Source organism: Lepisma saccharinum, chromosome 8, assembly GCF_977018435.1.
Source record: "Lepisma saccharinum chromosome 8, izLepSacc3.1, whole genome shotgun sequence".
NCBI lineage: Eukaryota > Metazoa > Arthropoda > Insecta > Zygentoma > Lepismatidae > Lepisma > Lepisma saccharinum.
Genome location: NC_139236.1, coordinates 84114386 through 84140284, shown reverse-complemented (window position 1 = coordinate 84140284; position 25899 = coordinate 84114386). Strand labels below are relative to the sequence as shown.

The window sequence follows — 25899 nt, the reverse complement described above, 5'->3', positions numbered from 1 at the left end:
AATTAGTTCGTCATCCAGTTCTCTTAAGCTTGTTTGCTTGGTTCTGTCGGAATGTACTGTTATCAGAACGTTCCGAGCCAGGTTGGGTAATATTTTTTTGCAATATTTTGGAGCTGGTTTGATTCTGTCTACCAGTTCCATCATAATACGTCTTCAGGGTTGCCAAATGCCAGCAGACAAACACGCTAGATTCCAGCTGACAAATCACCAGAAAATCGCTAGGCAAAAGTGAAAAAATCACCAGATAATCGCTAGGTAAAAGTGAAAAAATCACCAGAAATAGCGCTACATCACAAAAAAAGTTAATTATGACATAAAATAGTTTATTTTTCTTTATAAAGCATCATCATCATCTTCATCTGACAAAAGAAAATGTCTTTTTTGTTCATCAATTTCGAAACGTGTGCATTGTTCCGACAGCGTTCACAACTTCCCGTGATAAAGTGGAATTGTGTTAAAACCGTAGATACGGTTAGGGAGGAGGGGAGGGGTGCAATTGCCCCGGGCGCTGAAGTCAAGAGGGCGCGAAAGGAACTAAAGAAAATTTGGAAACAACCTCGCGGCCTAATGTTAAGTAGATATCGTTGTCATTGTGAAACAGTAATGATATCCTTTCCAGTGTATGTGAAATACATAGTTACAAATTAATTACATTGCATTAATGTAGAGTTTTAAATTCCGGAGTGAAGCTATTATAGCTCATTACAGATTAAATATAACGATGTGATTCTTCGTACCAGAATTTCGTCTTGGCGCAATTTCAAAAAGTTAGAACCAGCTCGGTGTCAAAACACCAGATCTAGTGTAAAAAAGCACTGAATTGGCAACGCTGTAACTCCTTCTGTTACAAGCAAGAGTAACGAGCTTACGCAAATGGAAATAGATGGGAGCACAGTAACTTAAAAAACTTAAAGGAAAAATGAGTGAGTAAAAATCAGGCAAATTTATTATAATTACGCTATGTTAATGCACACTATTACACCATGTCAAATGCTTATAACAGCTTTAAGGTAAATTGATTTCAAGGGTCTAGTTATTAATTAATAACGAGGTTTCGTTTGTGGAATATTACGATTGATGCAAAAAGTGGAAGTCGTGAGAACAGTATAGCAACGTAGTTGAGCTTTACTGAGCTGTTATCGCAAGTGTAAGTCGTGTACTAAATGCAAATTAGTCCATTTTCCAGCTAAAAACTAGACTTCGGATTTTAACTTCATTCTTTTACTTTGCAGGCGTTCAATTTTAAAAACGCAACAACTGATGAAGTTTGATAGTGCCTAAAATAACTCATTTTGCTTGTTATAACCTATTTTAGGTTTATGTGCTTAAATCAAACATTTTTGTATGTCTTTATATGTATTTTTAAGGTTTTACAGGAGATTTTTATGTCACACAGAAGTATTTGTTGTGTTTGGTGACGACAAAATTCAATGACGTCTTTGAAACATACTCTCTGTCGATTTCCCTCCCTCCATGTACATGATGTTTTTCAAAGATCTAATCAAAGCAAAATATCTGGCGTCACTGTTGCGCAGTCGAGGGGAGAGTGGTGCTGATTATATCAGCCGCAGCACGACGAAAATTGAAAATGCTCGTGGTGTATAGTGCTTAAACAGGCGACATTTATAAAAAAAAACGATCTCTCTTGACATAAACCGTTACAGATCATTATAATCTATTGTTTTTAGCTTGTTTCAGAAGTAGTATTACAGTAAAATAATCATTAGAAACATTTTTTGTTTGTGATCAACCATCACTTTATTGCTAACAGTTCTTTCTAGGACGATCATTGCTACATTTATATAGGCCTATGTATGTATATAATCATGTGTGTTCTACGTTGAACATTCTATGTAGTAGTATAACTTCTTCTGATAAATAATTACAATCTATGCGTAAACCATCTCTTTTAAACTTGCCTGAATTTACAAACAAGGTACAATTCCATTATACTTATAAGCTGGCACATGGCAACCGATAACAACTATTGTCCATCTACTGGAAGAGAAAAGCTAATGTAAACAAAATCACCTGACTTTTGGAAATATAGTTCCTTTCCTATGTGTTAGTTCTCGCATCAATATATTCGTCGTACTGTACAGCTCATAGTAAAGGTTTCACAATTTCAATATAACAACTACATTGAGTGGTATGGTGTTATTAGACCCACTATATTCCTATAGGCTATTCCATAGCCAATAGGGTTACTCGAAAACCACGTGTATTTGTTTACAATGTTGTTATATCGAACAGAGAATAACATGATTACTCGATCATAACCAGGGAAAAATTATTTTAGGAAAAAAAAATTTGCTTCGGAAATTGACCATACAGGTAGGACTGACGGAATTTAGCTGCCATGTATGGTAATTTGTTGTCTTATTTCACAGAAAAATGCATAATTTTATCTTTAGCACAAAAAACACATCACCAGGGAAATAATATAAAAATATACATATAATACACATTTGATACAAAATAAATCTTCCAAATTCTTTGTGCAAATACATATTTTAAAGTTAATGCATAAAGCAGATTAAATATGTGCTACATTAGTAAATTATCATCCTATTTCGGGACTCCAAAACACACTGGTCCCTACTACTGACATCTAGCGGAGTACTACAGAAGTGTTTGGTTAGTTGATTACATATATTTTGGGATATGCATAAACAGACGAGATATGCGTTAAATGAGTAAATTACTATCCTATGCGGGACTCCACAATATACCGGTCACTACTACCGGTAGCGCAGAACAGCATTCTCAGTCATCCTGCATTTGTCAGGAAAGAAACATTTTGATGCACTTCTATGTGTGCGTTCACGACAAGAGATAATAGGAGCCCAAATATGCTCAAATGGAGAACGTTCTAAGTGTTCGAAATATTTTTTTAGATTTAAGTAGAGCATTTGTTGCAGTGGACATCCTTGTGAAGAAAATAAACAATCCTGTTCTGAAAAAAAAACTTCCTGTCATAATGCATACAATTTGAGCCACCCGATGAATCCACGTTACACAAACACTACCTCTCACAATGTCACATAGAAACTGAACAAAAATTAGATCTGTTTATGCATATGAAAAGTGTGGATCACTCAGTCATTTTGAATGGAAATATTTTTTACTTTTAGCCACATATTTCCACTATTTTTAAAACATGGAATAAATATTTTCCAGTTTTTTACCACCTACAAATCCGCTTCCTAATCATAACACAAGTATCGAAATGAGTGATAATTGGAGAACGGATTTTAAGATGCAGCACCTTTCCAGAAATATAGCTGTTTTCACACCGATCGTTTAAGATATGTATTTTAGTACATGAAATCAAGTAAAATAAACACATTTATCTCCTTTTTACCTCTCTTTGATGCTTCAGAGCCTTTTTCCTTCCATTTCTTTCATGTTTTGTTAAAAAGTTGGACAGAAAAATCAATGATTTTCACTCTTCTTGAGCAGCCACATAAAATCCTATAGTCTCATTTTGTAGAGCAGAACGAGAGCTATAAAATGGTATAATATAATCATTGCAGCCCCAATAGTTCCAAAGATAACGTAGCAAAACCCGCGAGAGAAAACACAAACTTCAACAAAACCTATTCGGCAGAACCACAGTTCTCTATGCGGTCCGCGCGCATTATATACAGAAGGCGCAGAATAAAGAGAGTATTTTATCAGCACCATCTATTGAACCTTTTTGAAAACATTTTCAGAACCTTTTTCTTCCTTACCCGACCATAATTTTGCACTTTAAAATTCTTTCCCTAGTGATTAGTCAATACACTACAGTACTATATCTTTATTAATAAATATGAGTTACAAGAGAAAGTAATTATTATTATGGATCTAGTAGAGGCGCTACTATGTACATTGTCAATAAATAATGTATAGTTCTTCAGTACACATGGTTAGGTCCAGTCCCTTATCCCCACATTGGATACCCACCCCCGTGTCCCATGGCATTACTCATAGAGCTAGCCATGCTGCCGGAACCACCAAACCCAAAAGGACCACCACCTGCACCAAAACTCATACTGGCAGCCTGGCTAGCGGAACCGCCAAACCCCATACCACCCATACCAGGGTAGCCGATGAACCGACGTTGCCTTTTGAGCGTTTTAGGACCATTCGGATGGTTTTCCTTGTTAAGAGTAGTCTGTGACAAGTCTCTGGTACTCCTGGATGCTTCTTCTTCAACTGGAGAGCCTCTGGTAACTGGAATTTCCGGGTCCTGGGGACTGTTGCTGTATACGCAGCTGTTCTCAAGATATGTCCCGTCCTTATCAGTTCTGCGGTAGCATTGCTTGACTCCACGACCCTCAAGACCGTTAGCCGGATGATAATACTGCCTGTAGTAGTACCATGGAGGTATGTACTGGTTGTACATCCAACCGGAACGTGGTGTCCAGACCCCACGGTACATTCTTACGATTGGCGGACCGTTAGGCTGTGAGCTGCTGTACATGGTTACACCTGTAAGGTAATGCAAAAGCATGTCAAGACATGGGAAAGGAAACTAATGTGTTGTTCTATGTCCTAAAATCATAAACGCGTTAAGTGCCGGAGGGGGTGCTAAACCCCCATTTTATATTATATGCTAAATATAAACACAATTAAGGGTAAAAACGTATGAAACTTTTTTTTCTTAAAAAAAAGAGTAAGCCTTAGTAAGTAGCCTATTGGCCAATCGTGACTGAACCTACAGTTTAAAGTGGGATTCCGAACTCGGCGTCCAAAATAGACGATTCACAATTTCTCACCGGCAGGCTCCGAATTTGTGTCCTGTCCTACGTCTGTCTGTTCCTTTGTGTACGTGCGTGCGTGCGTCTTCATCAATTAATCTAATCATAATTCATCCGCATCGTCGGAGAAAAGAGGCGTAAAATACAGGGTGGCTAAAGTTTCCCTACTCAGAGCCCTATGTAGCCCGTTCGAAGCAACGCATTGCGTTGAAACTTGGTATAGGGGCTATGGAGACCATGGGGAAGCGAATAATGACGAAAAAAAATGTTCGAATTTTCACCACCAGGTGCAAATGTGGCGCTGAAATCTGGTGCACAGTGACCAACATACAGGAAAACGCTTCGAGCTACCACTGATCACACTGTCTTACGCTTCCAAAGTGCCATTCACGTTGACGGCATACACACTGATCACTGCTGTTCCAACATAAACTGAAATTACTGGTAGTTGTTACTTCAGCGCCAAATTTCAACCTTGCGGTGAAAATTTAAACTATTTTCTTCAGCAGCATTCTCTTCCACATAGTCTCAATAGTCCTCTGTAGGGGAACTTTAATTGTGGGCACAACCCAGTACAAAAAGGAAGATAGAAAAAATAACTCCATTGGTTATCGAATCGGTGCCCATACAACTGCTTCTAAATGTTATGAACGGTGTCACATTACACACAGTTATGTCTGGACGTGATTCATTTCCTTAACATGTCCTTTTCTTGTATCTTCTTCCCCAGTTTTCTGTCCTTCTGTCCTCTAGAGCCGCCGTGGACGCCCCTCTGGTGGACCAATCAGCAGCCTCACCAAAAAACAAATAAAACCATCTAAATAAATGCTAGTTTAGTCCCTGCCCCCACCCCCCACTTACTTTTTCATACTACAACAACCCTGCATAAGGATGGAAGATTTCTATTATAACCCCTATCCTTACTTACAAACTTTTCTGCTTGTGCCTATGGGCAATGTGCGAATTAAGCTTCTTGCTTTTGGGGGGGGGGGGGAGTTGCCCACTCAGTGCCATATTTGTGATTTCATTTCCGGAGGGAGGGTTGGTTTTTTTAGGTATTCAGATTTGTATATGTTACCATCCATAGGCGTAACTTGGCGGGAGCAAGGGGGGCACTTACCCCCCACAATTTTCAGGTTTATTAAAATTTACAAGTTATGGGATCTGAGAAACAAAGTAATAAAGAGTGATTTCGTAAATGTCACAGTTATTTAGGAAATAATTCTGGATGTTGCTTTTATTGGACGGAAAACTTTTCGAATCTTTTCCCCAAAACACAAGCCCCAGGTTTAATTCTGCCCCCTCAAAATTAGGCCCAAGGTACGCCCATGTTACGAGCTAGTAAACTCTATTATTGCCTGTCAGTTCTAAGTACCTAGGATATTAAATCTTATGATAACATTTAGACGTAATTTAGAAACAGTATATTTTATGTTCTAACAAAACCCAAACCTATACACAAGAAGAGCTATTGAACCAGTAACACCGAGAAAACTTGACCAGTTCAACTCAATGACGGCATGCGGCGAGAAATATGATCTACGTACCTCCAACGAATAAAGCTGACGAAATCCTGTTCTTGACATGGCGGAAGGCTTTCGTAGTTTATTTGACAATGGACAGAGTAACACCGTTGCTTCATTACCAGTGATGTGCGTCTACGCGTAAACAACAATAGTCTACATTCTACACGTAGACTATTTTATACACGTAGATGACGTAATCTATATAAACAACATGGCGAAAGGTGATAACTTAGCAAGGCGCGCCGTGGAATAAAAAGAATACTATACTGCGTATCAGTTGCTAAAGTGTGAAAATAACTTTTCATACTCTTTCTTCCAAATTCGAACAATTCCTCACATAGGAAGATACCTAATATAGGAAATATTCTAGTGTTTCATGGGAAGAAGATTACTTTTGCCTCACGACTGCCATCTGTTGTTGTTTTTTGCATACTGTTTATCTTCTTCCATAGTTGATGAGAGAAGAGAAGATAAATTTTGTTGTAAATAGGATTCTTTTCTGTTTGTTAGGAACCAATATAGTTGAAAATGTCACTTTTCTTTCATGAAAGCCTTGAAAATTAATTTTAATGCACATTAGATTGTCTACGTAGTCTATGTAAACTACAAGCCAATGTAATCTACGCGTACATTACGTGTAGACAACGCTTGTAGACGTAAACTTATAGTCTACGGCACATCACTGTTCATTACCAAATAAACTACTAAAGCATTTTTGTAAAACCTCTGTATTTATTTATTTATTTATTTATTTATTTACTGCCCTCAACAGAGGTAAACCTCCAATTACAGACGGCAGGAAAAAAAAATACAAAGAAAACAATACAATTAGCAAATATATAAACATACATCCACCGATAATACAAATAATCAATAACATAATCAATAATTAAATTAAACAATCTGACGCTTTCTCTTGTCTTTCACGATACAAGAACAAAGACTTGTTCAATAATTACATACATAAAATACCTATAGATATATAATTGTAGAATACAATAGAAAATAATGGGAGAATAGTGATACCGGAATGATTACAGTGTATTTTGTCATAATTCTGTTTCAATCATTTTTTTATATAGTGTGAATGGCAATGATAAATCTAAGGCCTGGTTATTCATTGAAAGCGTATTATACAAATCACACATTCTACTTAATGGGCTGCTTTTATATTTCTCAGTTTTGGGAATTTTCGGAATCAGTAAGTTTCGCCCACGTAAATTACTTTTTCTGGTATTGAATTGTAGTTGACTGAGGAAATAACTATTGTCTAACATACCGTTTACAGTTTTATGTAAGTATAAGTGATACAGATTATTCCGCCTATTACAAAGGCTTTTAAAATTAAATTCATGCAGCAAATTTTGATATGGCACATTATATTGTACTGGCTTTTTATATTTTATATAATATAAATACCTCAAAAATTTCTTCTGTGTTCTCTCCATGGTATTTTCATGTGATTTGTAGATTGGTGACCAGATAATAGAAGCATATTCCAGTCTACTTCTTACAATACTGTTGTATATGGTTGTTATACAGTTTATACTTCTGAAATTCTTAGTATTTCTAATAACAAAGCCTAGTATTTTGTATGCGTTATTAACAGCATGTGAGATATGCTGTTTGAACGTCAAGGAAGAATCAATAAGAACACCAAGGTCTTTTACTACGAACACCTGAGGAAGCAATTGACTATTTACAGAGTATGTATAATGAACAGTATTTCTCTTATTTGTTAACTGCATAAAGCAACACTTCTTTATGTTAAAACTAAGATCATTTATACAACTCCACTCATATAATGCATTTAGATCTTCTTGAAGTTTTAATGTATCTTCTACACTAGTAATCTCTTTATATAATTTTACATCATCAGCGTAAATAAGGCATTTTGAATACTTAACATAAGTTGGCAAATCATTTATAAACAACATAAATAATAGAGGCCCGAGATTTGATCCTTGGGGCACACCAGAGTTTACATAATACTCACGAGATATTGATTGTTTATATGTTACATATTGCTTTCTTCCCTGAAGATATGATTTGAATAAGTTTATTAAATTGATTGTGAACCCAAAAGTTGATAACTTACGTAAAAGAAGATTATGTTTAATTCTATCAAATGCTTTAGCAAAATCAATATAAATTGAATGCACACTTGATCTATTATAAAAGGCATTGTGGACATCTTGGACAAAATTTACTAGGTTAGTTGTAGTGGATCGGCATGGATAAAAGCCATGTTGATTGCTACTTATGTAGCTTCTAACATGTTTAAAAATCCTTGAATACAAAATTTGTTCCCACACTTTTGCTGGAGCACACAGAATGGCAATCGGTCTGTAGTTTTCAATTTTTGCATTTTCACCTGATTTAAAGATAGGACATATTCTTGTTAACTTCCAGATTGCAGGAAAAGTTTGCGTCCTCATAATTAGATTAAATATTAAACACAGAGGCGTTTTAAGCACTTCAGCGCACCCTTTAAGTAAATATGGAGGGATTCCATCAGGCCCACTAGATTTTTTGGGTTTTAATTTTTTTATTGCCTCCCAGTATTCCGGTTCAGTAATTTTGTAGCTTGAGAGTGAATTAGATACGCATAATTCCATTTGCTCTGTTACATCATACGTCCTTGGAAACTCAGAATAGACAGATTTAAAGTAACAAGCAAAGTTATCGACCATACCTTGATTTGTTTCTATTACATTATCCATATATGTCATACTTTGGTTTAAATAAGTATTTCTACCTTTTCTGGTTTTTACGTAACTCCAAAACAATTTACTATTATTCTCAATACTTTCTTCGGTTTCTCTTAGGTACATATTATATGCCTTATCTATGAGTGTTTTTACTTTTTTACGAGTATCTTTATACTTAATTCTACTGTCGCTATCGTATTTCATGCGCCTTCTATGTCGTTCTTTAAGTTTAAGTGTTTCAATGATCTCTCGCGTAAACCAACAAGGATATTTATTATTTGCATAGATTTTCTTTGTTGGTACTTTAAGATTAAATATTGAGTTAATATTGTCATTAAAGAACTTTACCGCATCATCTACATTATCCATGCTACTAATAGGTGCCCAGTTTACATCACGTAACATTTCGTAAATTCCAAGAAAGTTTGCCTTTCTAAAATTCAACAATCTGACTGGGTTATTTTCTATAATATTTGTTGATTTTGCGAAATGTAGAATTATTACTAATGCTGGGTGGTGTGCATCTTCCTTAACAAGAGGGAGTTCTTCTCTGTTAATAGTAACATCATCATACACGTTAGCTAAGATTAAATCCAGTGTCCTATCATTATGATTTTGTATGTTGTTTAATGAGCGTAAGCCATATAGACTCAAAAAGTTATCTAGGGCTCTGTAACACGGTCCACCTAGTTGCAGATTGTAACTGGTATCAGAGATTTTTGGCAGATTAAAATCACCAACAATAATAATGTTGGCATTATGAAATTCATTATAATTCTCAAACAAATTATAAAAATGCATATAATTATCAATCGTTGAGGAAGGAGTAAAATACACAGCTACTATGTAGTATACCTTATTTCTTAAATTCATTCTCACACATAAGACATCGAAATTATCATCTAAAATAACATTCCTAGATGTTATATTTTGCCTCACTGCTATTATTACTCCACCTCCTCTATTTCGGTTTTTCTTATCGTGACGATATATTTTATAATTATCACTAAACAACTCACTACTAAAGACACCTTCATGTAACCAGGTTTCTGTAATGATAACTATGTCATAGCCATTTTCAATATTGTTTACATAGAATTCTTGAGTCTTTGTATTAAGCCCCCTTACATTTTGATAATAAACTGTTATGTTATCAATAGTCGTCATCTAGAAGTAATTAGTGGTAATGACATCAATTTAAGTTAGATACATCTTCAAGTGTTCTCAATATATATACATTTCTCTCTCCCTCATTCTTTCGCAGTTTAATAGTGCCTGAATTATCCACCCATAGGTAGGCGTAATTTCTTTCGCGTTTAAGTTTCCTAGCTTCACTATAAATATTTCTTCTATATGGGGTAAGATTCTGATTAACATATACCATCTCATTGCTTTCATAACCTAAATGAATACAATTTAAATTTCTCTTCACCTTTCGCCTTTCCAGAAACCTATCCCTGTCTGCACGCCTTACAAATTTAACAATTATACCTCCTGCTTTTTGATTCGGTAGTTTTCTTAACCTATGACACACATCTATCATATCATTTGTCATCTCAATATCCAATGCCCTTCCCACACATTTTACAATTTCATACAAGTCTTCATTTTTCTTCTCCGGAATACCATAGATTTCAAGCGTGTTTCTTCTTCCATATTGATCGAGATCATCGAGTTGTTGCTGAGTTTCCTTCAGTTGTTTTTTCAAGAGAAGATTCTCCTCCTTCAGTTCCTGAATTTGTGCTAGACAAGCACTGATACTCTCAGATTGTTTCTTCATAAAGTTCGCATTCTCGTCCAGTTTCTCATGTGCCAGGTTTAGGGATTTTCCCAGCTCACGCTCAGTCTCCTTATTACCCTCTCTCAAATTCTCTATTTCTGTCTTTAAATCCCGTAACATGTTGTAAATATCTGATATTGATGGAGTTGATGAATGCGAAGGTAGTGGCATGTTATTATCTTGCAAGCTACTCCTCCTCGTATTTGAGCATTTTTTGCACCGCCATGTTTGATTTACGGACTTCATATATTCTACGTCAGTTTCCTTTAGACCAACACATTTTATGTGAAACCAATTGTAACAGTCACAACACTGTATTTTTGATGTAATGTCTTGTCTTGGTACGGCTTTAGAACATTCCACGCACACACTCATACTCATGTCGATACTTATATATATATATTTATATCTCGAACGACTAGTGACTTCGCTCCACACAAATCTTTTTTTTGTGACTGGCAATACTGTTTGTTTACATTCTGCGTATCTTACCGCAAGGCAAATATTAACTGAATTGCTGGCTTAACTCATCATTATAATGAATAATTTATATTCAGTTGTCATTAGTAATACTTACTGTTCTCCGTGTCTTACTTTTGTTGCCATCACTCACTTCAAACTAGATAAATTCACACAAAATGTCGGAGCACCAAAGCCACTTCACTTCACTCGTCCATCGCCACAGACTAAATGCACAACTAGTGTATCCGATGACAATAAACAATAACCTATTTAAAAATAGAACTTCAGATGCGAAGTAGGATGCAATTGTTTTAAAAGTTAATTAACTGTTTTCCCGAATGATTTCTCAGTGGTGTTTGATTAATTGTTAAGAAATGGTATACTTTTCGCTTTCAATTTCACTTTTTTGGCGGGGATAAAAACATCCCTGGCAGGGATTAAAAATATTTTCTTCTGCTGGGGATAAAAAAAAATTGTGGGGGAGGGAAATCCCCAGCATCCCCCCCTTTTCTCCGTTAATACGCACACTTCCCACGGGCACGTTGCTTTAAAGGTTTGATAAATACATTGTAAAATAAGTATTCTTTTATCTAAAGATGGCGCTGTAAAAAAATAGTTCGTCGGAACGGACCGTCAAGATCTGAAAATACTAAATTTATAGAAAACATGCGGCCTTGAAACCATAAACTATAAAGCAAGGTATCACGTAAAACTTTACGTAGAAATACGTAAGGTGAAGTAAAACTGTAATCTGAATTGCTTTGAAATTTGCAGAAAAGTCAGGTGAATCAAATTTTAAGAAGAAACCCCAAAAACTCATTTTTGCGAAGTCTCGAAAATGTAAAGATGTGAAATTCTCCCCAAATGTTTTACACAAAAAATATACATTTGCTTAGATTGTAACTCGCGATTAGAAGCGCTTGCACACCGTGACGCAAGTCTTACACATTCCAACCTCCTATACCATCATGTGAGTGAGTTATCGAGAAGGTGTCAGGTGACAAAACACCGACGGAAAGTGTTCTTGTTCTTTAAAGACTTTTATAAATTAGATTGTGAAAATATGGATATTTCGTTCAAGCTAAGACTGTTCGATTGTGCGACACCAAGTGGATGATTCTCTAATTTACACTAGGTGTGGAGAAACATTGTCAACAAACGCCCGGTGATGGTAGATACCGTGAAAACAAGTAGCTTTTCCCGATAAAGATTACCTCTAATGCACTTAAAATGTATCCTGTACGCTTGCAACCCAGCACGATTAATCATGGCGCCGATCAAACGTCCAGGGGAGCGCAGGGCAGGGTTGCCAGTCAAGAGAGACGGCTTGAAACCAGAGGCGCGGAAGTTTTAACAATGCGACACCGAACCGAATAATGATACTACGGAAGTTTCGAAGATTTCAAAGTATTTTAAGCCCACTTTATGCTAAGAAAGTCTAGGCGGGACTAGAGGGGCGTTGCTACGAATGGGCGGGGGGGAGCATTAACCCGTCTTGGAAAAGTCTTACCCCACCCAAATGAGAAATTTTCAGATATGTTTCAAGTAAAGCAAGAATCACAAGCAGGGGTAAAGAGTAGGAGAGAGAAAACAATACTACGGAAGTAAGGGACGAAGAAAGAAAGGTATAGTAAGTACAGAAGTAAAGAAACAGACAGAGAGGGAGGGAGAGAGGGAAAGAGTAAAGCAAAGAAAGAAGACTGACAGAAACAGAGAAATGGAGAAAGAAAGAAGCACTAAAATAAATATGAAAGAAAGAGGGAACGGAAGGAGTAAAAAAGTAAACGGGCGAAAGGAAACGAAAGAGAATTACACTAGAACCACCTAAGTTTTCTAAACCACCAGTGTGTCAAAAAATGACCCAACTGGGGAAAAATTAAGATCCTGATTAATAGTTTATGCATATTGTTATAAATAGAAGTGTGCAAACGTAAATCTTGCCTTCCAATAAGTTCAGACGACATTATAACCATGGATTATACATAAATGCTAGGCAACTATATTGTCATTATTTCATTTTAGTACTTCGTAAGTCTTTCTGGGGTCTAGACTCCCTTGACCCCCTTAAATACGCCCTTGCCTATTATTACCTGTAAACTGAGCACATCCTCCAGTAAGCAAAACAAGAGCAGCAACAATCGCTGATGAACAAAACATTTTGTCTTCTAAGCTCCCTCCTAACACGCTTGAAGTCTTGGCAGGCAATGTGAAGCAGCTCGTGAGAGATTAGCTTTATATATTATTACCACGACAGGCTGCCCTTGCAAACTAAACGGTAAAGAATATGCAAGAATTTAAAGCACAAAGAACATTATCACCTCTTCCGGTGCACCTCTTGATAGCAACTTGTAAGTGGTTGCTGTGGCGTGTGGGTGTGAGTCAGTGTGATAAGTCGCCGTTTTGGTGGAATTGTGGATAATGAGGTGTCACTACCCTTTTGTTTGTTTTATCTCTATAAGGAAGCGTTAGTGTATTTTGTTAAAGCCTGCCTCACACTGTCCTTAATATTGAGGATGATATATTTACTAGAAGGTAAAAAGAGGAATATCACACGGTCCTCAAAACTGCAAAATAAAAATGGCGACTACAAAATCAAGACCCACCACTTCACTAGTTTAGATCATAATAACTGTTGAACAAAAGATAAAATAATGCTTTCTACAACAAAGAATGAAAGAACAGCAGTGGCACTGCTGAAAAATGAAACATACAGGGTGGGCACAAAGTCGCTTTCCCCAATAAATGAAGAAATCAAATATTTGGGGGAAGCGACTTTGTGCCCACCCTGTATATAGCTCGCAACAATTAATATCAGTATATAACAACGTTATTTCACATTTTTGTCACACTAGTGTACAGTTGCATTGCCCATATTACGACAAGGGTTGCATCTTATATAATGCATCCATAATGTAATGAATAACATTTGGTTACATATCATGAGGTTTGCTGCCAGTTGTTACAGGAAATCGATATTCAAGCGTGCATATATGAAATATCTCTTATGTATTTACTCTGGGGGCGTGTAAGGTTGTTTTTAAGGGGAGGGCAAATTCAGTGTCAAAATGACCATAATTTCGGCTTTTGCCAACAATTTGGGAGGGGGTTAGGGAACGTTTGCCAGATTATCTAAATGAAAACCCAAGAAGTGTGGCCTCAGACAATATAGGATATTATTCTTATAATAATACATTATACTTTGTTATTTGTTTGTTTATTATACATAATTGTTATCACCATTCCTTTGAATACTACTCCTCATTGATTGATTTGGTTTATTTTACGTCACATTTCTGATACATTTGACTAATCGCGACGATGAGAATGAGTGACGATACGATGAAATTGATGGACACTCACAAAGAACACCCTGTGGATATTCTATGAAGGAAAATAATGTAAAAATATATTTAAAATGCAGCTCATGAAACAAGAGGTCCCTTCCTGATTATTATTATTATTATTGTATTTTGATAGTAAAAAAATATAAGACAAATATATAAAAGGCATATTACAAAGACAACATGTTCTCGTCGATTTGGAATACAGATCTTACAAATTCCATTACTTGCCTCATCCTGACAGCCGGTTCCGAATTGAAAAGTAATGGAGTTTATATATCTAAGGAATCGAAAAGATCTTAGGAGATCGGAATGAAAATCGAGGATCAGCTCTTATTTTAAAGACAACACAATTAAGCCTTGTTTCTATGATAACCAAAAACTCAATAGCATAAACTCAAAAACCTCTAGCAGGGTCTTCTTCAGACTCTGTGGACAATACAAATTTTGCATTTGGTACAGATCTGAAGAAGACCTTGCTAGAAGTTTGAAACGTAACATTTACTTTATGTTTTTTTTTTTTTTTATTATTTTAAAATCTGCCTTGGTCAGCATATTGAGTTTTTGCTTATTTTAAAGTTGGGGTACTACTTTACTATACCGGAGACACCTATCAATGATTTATTTCGCAATTCTTTACATTGCTAACGTACTCTTCTGCATTGCGGAACATTTCTTTAGGTGAAATAATGAATTTAAAACGAAAATAATGTATATTTCTTACATTAACGAGTATTTACTGTTGTTCCTTATTTCCCACAAACCATCCACGGGTAGCCCCAAAAACCATTGACGTTAGCCCAAAAATTCACGATAGCCCCACGAACCATCACGGGGACGAGGTATGCCTACTAGGTTAGGTTAGGCATGTTAGGTTAGGTTCCATTAGCACTCCTTTCGTTCAATTTATCATATACGGACAACATCATGGCGGCAGCAGCAATAGCGCATCGGAAATAGATTTTCGTAGAAAACCACATGCATTCGCATTAAAATGGATCAAAACTACATTCCCGAACATCAACAACACTACAGAAAATGATTTGCGTAAGTACTTTCTCCTGTAAATTTGAATAAATCCGTCTCCGGTATAGTAAAGAGTATATAGATCTTGCTCAAGATAGGGACAGATGGAAGGCCTGTGTTGCTGCAGCCATGAACCTTCGGGTTTAAGAAGGCTAGAGAGTTAGTTAGTTAGTTAGTTAGTTAGTTAGTTAGTTAGTATAGTAAAGTGTTACCAAAGTTGGTGATAAACACTTCCTTAGCAGCAAGGGAAGAGGTATGTATCTGAAGGACGGAGCCGACAATGTTATAATCTCTCGCCCTTCTATTTTCTTCTATCCTTCTTGCACACGTAGATCCCGATAAGGGAAACACTATTATTATGCATTAATTTTCGTGAAGACTGTCAATAGAAAGCTGATTCATCGCAACCATTTTTGCTGTAAGTTCGACTGGAATAAAAAAAAAAAAAAAAAATCATGTTATAGTTCTTGTAAATTCTTTCAAAGGGAGACCGGACTCTTTGGACCCACCCTATATGTCCTTGGATCTAGTGGAAAATATCTGTCATTTGAAAGAAAAACCAAGAACATGGATAAATGGGCGTCAATAAAACATAAACAGCATTTTTTTTTTTTTCGGGAAGTGAATTCATTGAATGTAAACCGAGTTTTGATTGATTGGTGGATTAATTTCCATAGCATGGTCACATCAGCACATAAGCTATTTCTCCCAGTTACACAATACAGAGATAAGCCCCTTAACTGAAACAAAATTGAGGACAGACCCCTAACAAGAATATAAAATATGGTTCTTAAACACTTCCTTCCTCAATTTTTAAAAAAATTTCATTCATTACCTATATAACAAGAACTAAACCTATACTGTCTCTGAGGGTTAAATTTGGTACCAGTTTCATAGATCGGAGTAACATTAAAATCGGATATTTTGTGTTTCGTATGGTTTGGACTTATCAATTGTGTATTGCGGAACATAGTTCAAGGTGCCATTATGCTTTTTACACGAAAACAAACACAATTTTTCACATACAGAGTAATTTTTGTTATTCCTTTTTTCGGTTCCTTAACACACAATATGGCGGGCAAAACGTGACTACCGTAGTGGGTATGCAGTGTTTCCAACCTTCTTCACCGAAAAATACCTACTATCGTGTTCGTCACGTGTGCAAATTGTATCTTTAATATTCCGTCACTCGACGAAAGGAGGCAAACAAGTCAAATAACTTTTCTCTCCAAGCTTATCAATGGTAAAATAGATTCTTTTAATCTGTTGTCGAATTTAAATTTTTATGTGCCAAACTGTATGTTAAGGCCCAGAACTGATCTCTTTCAAATCCCCCCTGGAAGAACCAAAATGACCGAAGCTGAACCCATGAGGAGAATGTGCAAGTTATTTAATTCAGTTTCTAAGAATAATCCAAGCGTAGACCTATTTAAATGTAATTGTAACATAAGATCTAATCGCTGAATTTCTGTATGTTTTATTTTGTTTTGTTCATTGAATTTTGGTTTTCATTCAGCTTGTAAGGTTATATCCAACAGTTTAGCTTCATTTATTATTGTATTGTCTCTGTGTTCCCTTTGCTTCTATAATCTAATAATTAATTTCTTCTCACAATTGTTTTTAAATGTAAAATGTATATTGCGTCATTCATATTTCTTGTTAATTTTCTGTTTATGTAATGGTGTCATCCCATATTGAACACTGTAATTGGGCATGCGCCTGTTGTGTTTCAATTAAATAAATAAATAAATAAATAAATAAATTATGCACGGGTATCTGACAGATAGTCCCACGAATCATTCACGGATAGCAGCACGAACCATTCCGATAAGATTAGGTTAGGTTTGGTTACATTAGGCAAGCATAGTTAAAAAAGGGGGGTTGGAAACACTGACAGGGGTTTACGCCATCAAACGTATGCAGCATCCGATTCACGTAAGGAAAGCAATGGCAATTGTACGTCGGTGAGATATTTCTCTTGAAAAATACATGATTTCCCGGTCAAATAGATTCCACGATGAAAGAAAATACCTCGACGAACGTCGGAAACCTTAGTGAAACTCATTTCCGTAAGTAGTTTCTTCTGTAAAAATGAAGAAAGGTGTCTCCGATGTATGAAACTGTTACCTTAAATTTCTCCTTAGCTAATTAAAGCTGAGGACATAACGGACATAAGCTCACTTACATATAAAACATATAATTTTATTTGTAGCGAATTTACAATATAGAAACTATATCCAATTTCGTTAATATTTGGTGTACTAACTAATTTTGGCCTTCTAATCACGAATCTGTTGTTAAAATGCGGGGGTCACGTGTGAAAATCGGGGGAAAAGCCGATGTAAGTGGAATATTTTTTTTAGAGGTGTATCGCATTGTTTTACGAACAAAATTTTATCTAAGCTTGCCTAACCTAACCTAACCTTACCGGAAATGGTTCGTGGGGCAATTCGTGAATGGTTTGTGGGGCTATCCGTGCATGGTTCGTGGGGCTACCCGTGCATAATGTAGAATTTCTACACTTGACCCCCGCTTTTTAACAACAGATTCGTGATTAGAAGGCCAAAATTAGTTAGTATACCAAATATTAACGAAATTGTAGATACTCTCTATATTGTAAATCTCATCTTTTATTTATAATTATTTTATTTATATTTTTTATGTAAAATTATATATTTACACGATTCCGATATCTCCCCTCCATATCGTCATTGGCTGTTTGTTCCTTTCACTTTAGACCAACATTATAATATCCCCCCTCCCTATAGTCTTTGGCTGTCATTGGTGAGCTTATGTCCGCTTTTGCAATAATATAGGTGAGCTTATGTCCGGTGAGCTTACGTCCGCGACCCCTTACCACAAGATCGCTCCCTTACAGGACAATCTTATGTTAGGGGGTGTTGGAGGGGTGTGGATCCGATGTAATCGATTCCTGCTGTAAACACAGCACAGACTAGCTTTATTTGTTTCTTTTTAACTAACGGGAACGCCGGAGTTAAAAAAACAACAAAAAACAATGTAAACAGGAAGTTGGGAACAGAAATACAAGTTCTGTGGATTCGTTTGTGTCACACGTGGGTCAGTTATGGACGGGATTTCCACCCATGACACATTCTGCCGCAACGTGCTTCTTCGGTTCACGAACTCGGTCTAGTCTCGGGCAACGACTCAAGAGATATACACTTTCTCGTTCGATGCCAGTGACCTTGTGTGCACGTGTTCGTCAGCTCATGAAACCCGTTTCTTTCTCTTTGTTTGGATCTTATGTGTTGGAACTTGTCTTTTCAGAAGTTCCATAATTAACCGCAGGATGACGCTACTAATCTAAGTTATAATACATGCACAAAAGTATCAAACGGAACATGCATTAACAGTTAGTTTTACGTGATATTAAAACAATAAAATACATTAGTAAAACTAGAATCAGTAAATGGTGCACATATTTCTATATTCGGCAATAATAAAAACAGTTATTACAAGAGGCACGAAAGAAGCTTTGGTAATCATGTACAATTGGGTTAAATTGTCACGAGAGCGCCAGTTGATAAAAAAATGGCCTGCTATGATACACTAATGTTACGGAAGCCAGAAAACTTGAACCGAAACATTTCCCTTCACTCAAGAATTCTATTGTCAACTGGTAGACCTAGCCAGGGATCACGTGATTCCTTCCATCTACCGATGTCTATAAACTCAACTATTGCCTTGCCGTTCTAAGTACCGTGTGTCCAATTCCTTACGAGGCCGAGAGATCGGGAGAAGTGTGGCGGGCGGCGCTCGCGGAGATGCCGATAGTTTCGACCAGTAACGTCCCGCTCAAGTTTACCCTCGAAAGCGTTTTGCTTCGCTCGGAATCGGTTGGAGGTTTCGAATGTGCAACAATGTATCAAGATTAAGTTGCAGACTAAACCGTTAAAAGTCAATGGTTTTCGTGAGAATTGTTTGCAATCTGAAAGCTCCGAGCTTGAGTTGTTCTTTCCTTCGCGACTACAGGTGCCCTGGACAGAGCTGCGAATGGAGTGAGGAACAGACCTTGAACCAAGAGCGTGTTAATTGCGTACTGTGTGAAAGAGTGTGGTTTTTGGTTACTTGCCGTGCTAGTTCTTTGTGTAATTGCAGTGTGTGTGTGTTGTGTGTTAGTGAGGCGTTTGAGATGCCAGCCGCAAAGTTCACGTTAGAACAAATATTTTTTACGTATGTCACTTACGTGAAAACAGACCAGATATTACCCTGTGCGATTATTATTTGTGGGGAACCTTAAATAATAGAGTCTACCGAAATAACCTTCATAGTATCGACGAACTAAAAGACAATATAAGGGCAGAACTTGGAAAGAATTACGGAAGAAGAACTTTTGCGTGTGAATCAAAATTTCATCAAACGATGCCAGGAATGTGTGACTGTAGGTGCACATTACTTTGAACAACTCTTATAACAGAGGTTAGTGCTCGTTTTGCTATATTAATATAAATATCTGCATGCTAAAGAAATGTCCATAAAATAAGCGGGACGTTACTGGTCGAAAATGTCGGCATGTCCGCTAGCGCCGCCCGCCACACTTCTCCCGATCTCTCGGCCTCGCAAGGAATTGGACGCACGGTACCCTTGAACATTGGATCTAACGTATCTACAAGTCTCTTCTGATTCCTTTATTACGTGTAAAATATCAACACTATACCATGAAAACTTAAGTGGAAAACAGCCTGCTGTTGTGTCGGCTCGCTGAGGTTGTAGGTTGCAGAATGGTGTCCTCCTTTAATCCACAAGGCCATAGGCGTAACTTGGCGGGGGCAAGGGGGGGGGGGCTCTTGTCCCACCAAAATTTACGGGTTTATTAAAATTTATAAGTTATGGAGCCCGAGGAGCAAAGTAATAGAGTAATATTTGTGATTTCGCGAACGTCACAGTCATTTGCCAAATAATCCTGGACACTGTTTTTATTGGATGGAAAACTTTTCGAGTCTCTTCACCCAAAGTTAAGCCCCAGGATTGATTCTGCCCCTTCAAAATTAAGCCGTTTAATTCTGCCCCCTCAAAATTAGGCCCAAGGTTGATTCTGATCCCTCAAAATTAGGCCTAGTTTAGTTTAATTCTGCCCCCTCAAAACTAGGCCAGTTTAGTTCTGCCCCTTCAAAATTAGGCCCAAGTTTGATTCTGACCCCTCAAAATTAGGCTCAAGTTTGATTCTGACCCCTCAAAATTAGGCCCAGTTTAATTCTGACCCCTCAAAACTAGGCCCAGTTTAGTTCTGCCCCTTCAAAATTAGGCCCAAGTTTGATTCTGACCCCTCAAAATTAGGCTCAAGTTTGATTCTGACCCCTCAAAATTAGGCCCAGTTTAATTCTGACCCCTCAAAACTAGGCCCAGTTTAGTTCTGCCCCTTCAAAATTAGGCCCAAGTTTGATTCTGACCCCTCAAAATTAAGCCCAAGTTTGATTCTGACCCCTCAAAATTAGGCCCAGTTTAATTCTGCCCCCTCAGAACTAGGCCCAGTTTAGTTCTGCCCCTTCAAAATTAGGCAAAATTTTGATTCTGCCTCCTCAAAATTACACCCCCTTTGATTCTGCCCCCTCAAAATTAGGTCCATATTTGCTTCTTCCCCCTCAAAATTAGGTCCATATTTGATTCTGCCCCCTCAAAATTAGGTCCATATTTGATTCTGCCCCCTCAAAATTAGGCCCATATTTGCTTCTTCCCCCTCAAAATTAGGCCCATATTTGATTCTTCCCCCTCAAAATTAGACCCATTTTAGTTCTGCCCCTTCAAAATTAGGCCCACGGTTGATTCTGATCCCTCAAAATTAGGCCTAGTTTAGTTTAATTCTGCCCCCTCAAAACTAGGCCAGTTTATTTCTGCCCCTTCAAAATTAGGCCTATATTTGATTCTTCCCCCTCAAAATTAGACCCATTTTAGTTCTGTCCCTTCAAAATTAGGCTCAGTTTAATTCTGACCCCTCAAAACTAGGCCCAGTTTAATTCTGCCCCTTCAAAATTAGGCCTAAGTTTGATTCTGACCCCTCAAAATTAGGCCCAAGTTTGATTCTGACCCCTCAAAATTAGGCCCAGTTTAATTCTGCCCCTTCGAAATTAGATTCCCTTTGATTCTGCCCCCTCAAAATTAGGTCCAGTTTGATTCTGCCCCTTCAAAATTAGGTCCCAATTTACGCCCATGCACAAGGCTGCATACTTTTCGACAGGAAAAGGTTTTATGACTAGACCATAGGCTCATTAGACTTTTTCGTTTTGCGGCGCCCAAATCAGAATGTAGGCCCATCTAACATAGGTCAAATAAAACGTGGAATATCGATCACAGAACAGGTTCCTCTAAATAGAATAAAACTTGCAACGCTCAGTAAGTGTGGTTATGTTGCTTGCCTTAAGTTAAAAATAAACACATATTTGGATTTATTCGATCAGCCAATTCTAAATCCATGTGTACTGAAAATATTGGAACATTTCACGGCGCCCCCGTACGCCAGCCGCGGCGCCCTCTTTGGAAACCACTGGACTAGACCATTGTGGACACGAATGATTTTTTCAGTTAATAAATTGAAATGGTATATATATGTTTTCAATTTAATTTTCTTTGAGGGGGATAAAAGCATCTCTAAACCTTTTTTTTTAGGAGGAATATTTTTTTGTGAGGGGAAATTCCCGGCATACCCCCCTTGGCTTTACTGCACAAGCGACCCTTGTGTTTTACCTGTTTGGCTTAAAATTAAAGATTTTGATGTCGCTTTAGACATGAGGCTTGATTTTAAAGATCATGTATATGAAATTGCAAGAAAAGCTGGAAAGAAAAGCGGCCACGTAATTAACAAATGACCGAATTCAAACAATCTATTATTGTTAATTCAGATATTCACTGTGTATGTAAGGCCTTAGTACAACAACTTGGAAGTTTGCATGTAACAAGAATGCGAAAGACATGCTTGAAAATGTACAAAAGAGATTTGTCTCATTTTTGTATTTTAAATTCAGACTTTTTAGGTTTCTATATTATGAATGTTATAATTTGTCTCTTGGAAAGAAGAAATATCAAAGATTACAATTAAATTTGCAAATTAATAAATGGAAAACTTCATGTACCATATTTATTATCTAAAATTACACTTAAGACACGTCATTATGTATTCCGAAACAACTGCTCTGCAATCTCTGTCACTTCTTATTTTAGACATAGCCTAAAAGGTAGTTTAATTTTCTCATATCCCAATACGGTCATACTCCACTGCAGCCTAGTAACCTTTTATTATGATAATAACATGTGTAATTTTACTATTAACGTGTTTTTTAACATATGTGATTACATTGTACTTTTTAAATTTGTATTTTTCTTTATTTTAACGAAATTGTTCTTCTCACTATATTTTATCATGTAGTACACATTTAATTTTTTTTAATTGTAATATTGTGTATATGTCATATATCATCACAAACTGCTGTATTAGGCATGTACGATGTTTTCAGCAGTAAAATCAAATACTTAAAGTAATAATATGTTCACTAATAGTACTTAGGTTTCTCCAACTTAATACTACGTTTTCTCCCACTTCTAACTGTTTCCTCACCATAAATCGTACATTTATGGAATCCTTCATTCACTCCCTTTCAAACGATGTATCATACATATTTCTATTATTTATCCCCGCATTAAGTCACACACTGTGACATTCCTTGAAACTTTGAAAACGACTTGACGGAGGGCGATGAAATTTCGGATATGGGTAATTGGCGTGGAGCACACCAGATGGGGCTACTTGTTTGTATCATGGCGGCCATGTTGAAAGCCTCCATCGTGGAATTACATCCAGATTTTCAAATGGGAAGGGGGTTGTAGTACATCATTTTACATGTGCGTTACTGTACCTGTAACATTGACGAATTGACGGACGCACTTTCCCAGTATTTATGAGAATAGAACCGTAACACTGAAGGGAATGTTAGCATAAAAATGTGTGGGTTCCGAATCGAAACGACGAAGTGGTGAAGTATTGACGTCCTGGAAATTGCAAAATCGAACATTCATGTACGACGTGCCGTTGGTCGAATAGCAAAACGTGTCAATACGGCTTTAGACGAGAATACTGTGCTTCGATACATCTGTGAAAAGCTAACGCGAAATAACCCAGCCGGCCTCCGTGGAGGAGTGTTTATCACATCACGCTACGACGCTAGCGGGTCCCAGGTTCGAATCCATGCCTGAGCATGTGTGTTCATTGTGAGTGTCCCTTCTTCAATATCATCTTATCATCACTCCTATTCATCTTCGCGATTAGCCAGAGGTGGCAGAAAAGCGATGTAAAATAAAGAAATCCATTGATTGATTTTGTATTTTAAGTCCACTTCATGCACTGTAACGCTAATCGGGACTGGACCTACAGTTTAAAGTGGGATCCGAACCACTATGTGCCTCCACCAGGTATCAAACCCGGGACCCCTTGATTACAAGGCGACGACGTTACCACTACGCCATCGGGGAGACCAATAAACAAATTGATTCATCAATCTATATCAAATACGAGAACTTTCCTTTTCAGTTAAATTGTGTGATTTACACATTTTTATATTTTAAAATGTGTATTTTGTTACACGGTGACTTACACTGTATACTCGTAATCAGTAATCACTAATACGCAATACAAAATAATGGAAATTATACAACGTACCTTTGTATTGTTTCTTTCCTGTACTTCAGGGTACTCACTGTCTTGAACTATCTACCACTACATTCAGTTTTAGAAACGTACGCCGTTACCACTTTCTCGTTCCATTAAATAACAGAATCATGGAAACGTCACAGTCTCGAAGGTGCCAATTGTTGATCAAACAATAGCCCCTTCCCCCATAAGCTCAACGAATTCGTCCACCGTTTCAGTAAGTCGTGATCGGTACAGTTCGTCGCGTTTGAACTGGTTGTAGATTCTCTGGACGTACTTGTTTTCGACAAAATCGTTGAGGTTTTCGCTTGCAGCGTCGTGTCCATCTTGTTCCAGAAGGCAGTAGGGGAGGTACTGCATGGCGTATGTCATTCCCAGAAGTCTCCTATTCTGAAAATCTTCCTGGAGGGTCTGAAGAGTAAAACCGGGCATGCTGGTTCCCAAGTGGGAGAGTGTGGTTGTGAAGCACTCGTGATAGTCTTTGAGCAGTTGGTGGAGATGGTGCTTGCGGAAAGAGCGGGTGGTGCTGGTGTACAAGAGCACCAGAAGGTCTAAGGTCGGTGGTCCGTAAGCCGCCAACTGCAGATCCACAAGCTTGACGTCCGTTGGTCGTTGCTCATTGTTGTACTTGTAGAGGATATTGTTAATCCATATATCACCGTGGCAGACCACATTGAAGGCTTCTGAGGGCTTTTGGAGGCTACAAGCTTTGTCGTAGGCGCCGTCAAGTTTTGTTAAAACTTCTTGGAGGGAGTTCCTGTACTGGGGTATTAAGGTGACGATCTTCTTGAATGCGTCTATGTTCTGCTGGAATATCGCTTCTGCCTTGTTGCCTCTGGTGTCCCCGTTGAAAAAGGTGTAGAACAAGAACTGGAAGATCTCGTTCAAGGGCTCTTTCCGTCTCTTCTCAAGGGCAACGGAGGACGCGTGCAGCCTGGCCAAACCTCGTACGATGAGGGTACAGTGGTCGACGTCGAGCCCAGATCTCCTATCCGCAAGCTTGTAGCCACCTTCCACAAGATCCTCAAGAACGACAAAGTCGTTGACGTCATCCGAGCGACCATGGTAGCAAGCCGCGTAAGGTAGAGGCACGCCAAATGGAATCAGCTCTTCAAGAATCTGCATGTAGAAGCCTACTTCTTTCTTGAACGCTGCGAACTCCCTAGCAAAGTCCTTGTTCACATCTTCACGGGGGTAGCTCTTGATGAAGAGCTGCAGGCGTCTTCTCACGTTGCCGACATCCACGGATAAGGTCACCCTGCTGTGCGTCGCGAGTACGCCAGTGGTCTCAGAGTTGGCTTGAAGAATGCTGTAGTCCTGAATGGAGAAATCGGACGTTTTCAGAACGTTCCGGACCGCGAGTTCGATGTCAGACTTGGGCAAAACGTCGCACGAGTCCCCCATGTCTGGTCGCAGCTGTGGCGAGATTACAATGCTCACACCTTACGAGCGGACAAACAAGGAAACTCTGGATTACATAAGGAAGACTTGAACACCAAAAAAATATCACTATTCACGTACTGCTAGGAGATTAGATGTTCGAATCAACAAAAGAAATCCACGAGTCATCAATTCCTTTCACTTTTCATCCAAATGGTCTTCCCAGAGAATTCTCCTGGACCGTGACCTTCAAGTTAACATAATCTGAA

General features: G+C 37.7%; 1 protein-coding gene across 1 annotated transcript; it reads right to left on the bottom strand.

The window, feature by feature from the left end:
- Positions 1-4348: 4348 nt before the first annotated feature.
- Positions 4349-25694, bottom strand: LOC145991601 (uncharacterized). Its single transcript, XM_083127662.1, has 2 exons — positions 24260-25694; positions 4349-4476 (listed from the first exon to the last, which is right to left on the bottom strand). Exon 1 carries the CDS (start codon positions 25652-25654, stop codon positions 24416-24418), a length of 1239 nt encoding a protein of 412 aa, XP_082983788.1. The 5' UTR covers positions 25655-25694; the 3' UTR covers positions 4349-4476; positions 24260-24415.
- Between the last annotated feature and the right edge of the window lie 205 nt (positions 25695-25899).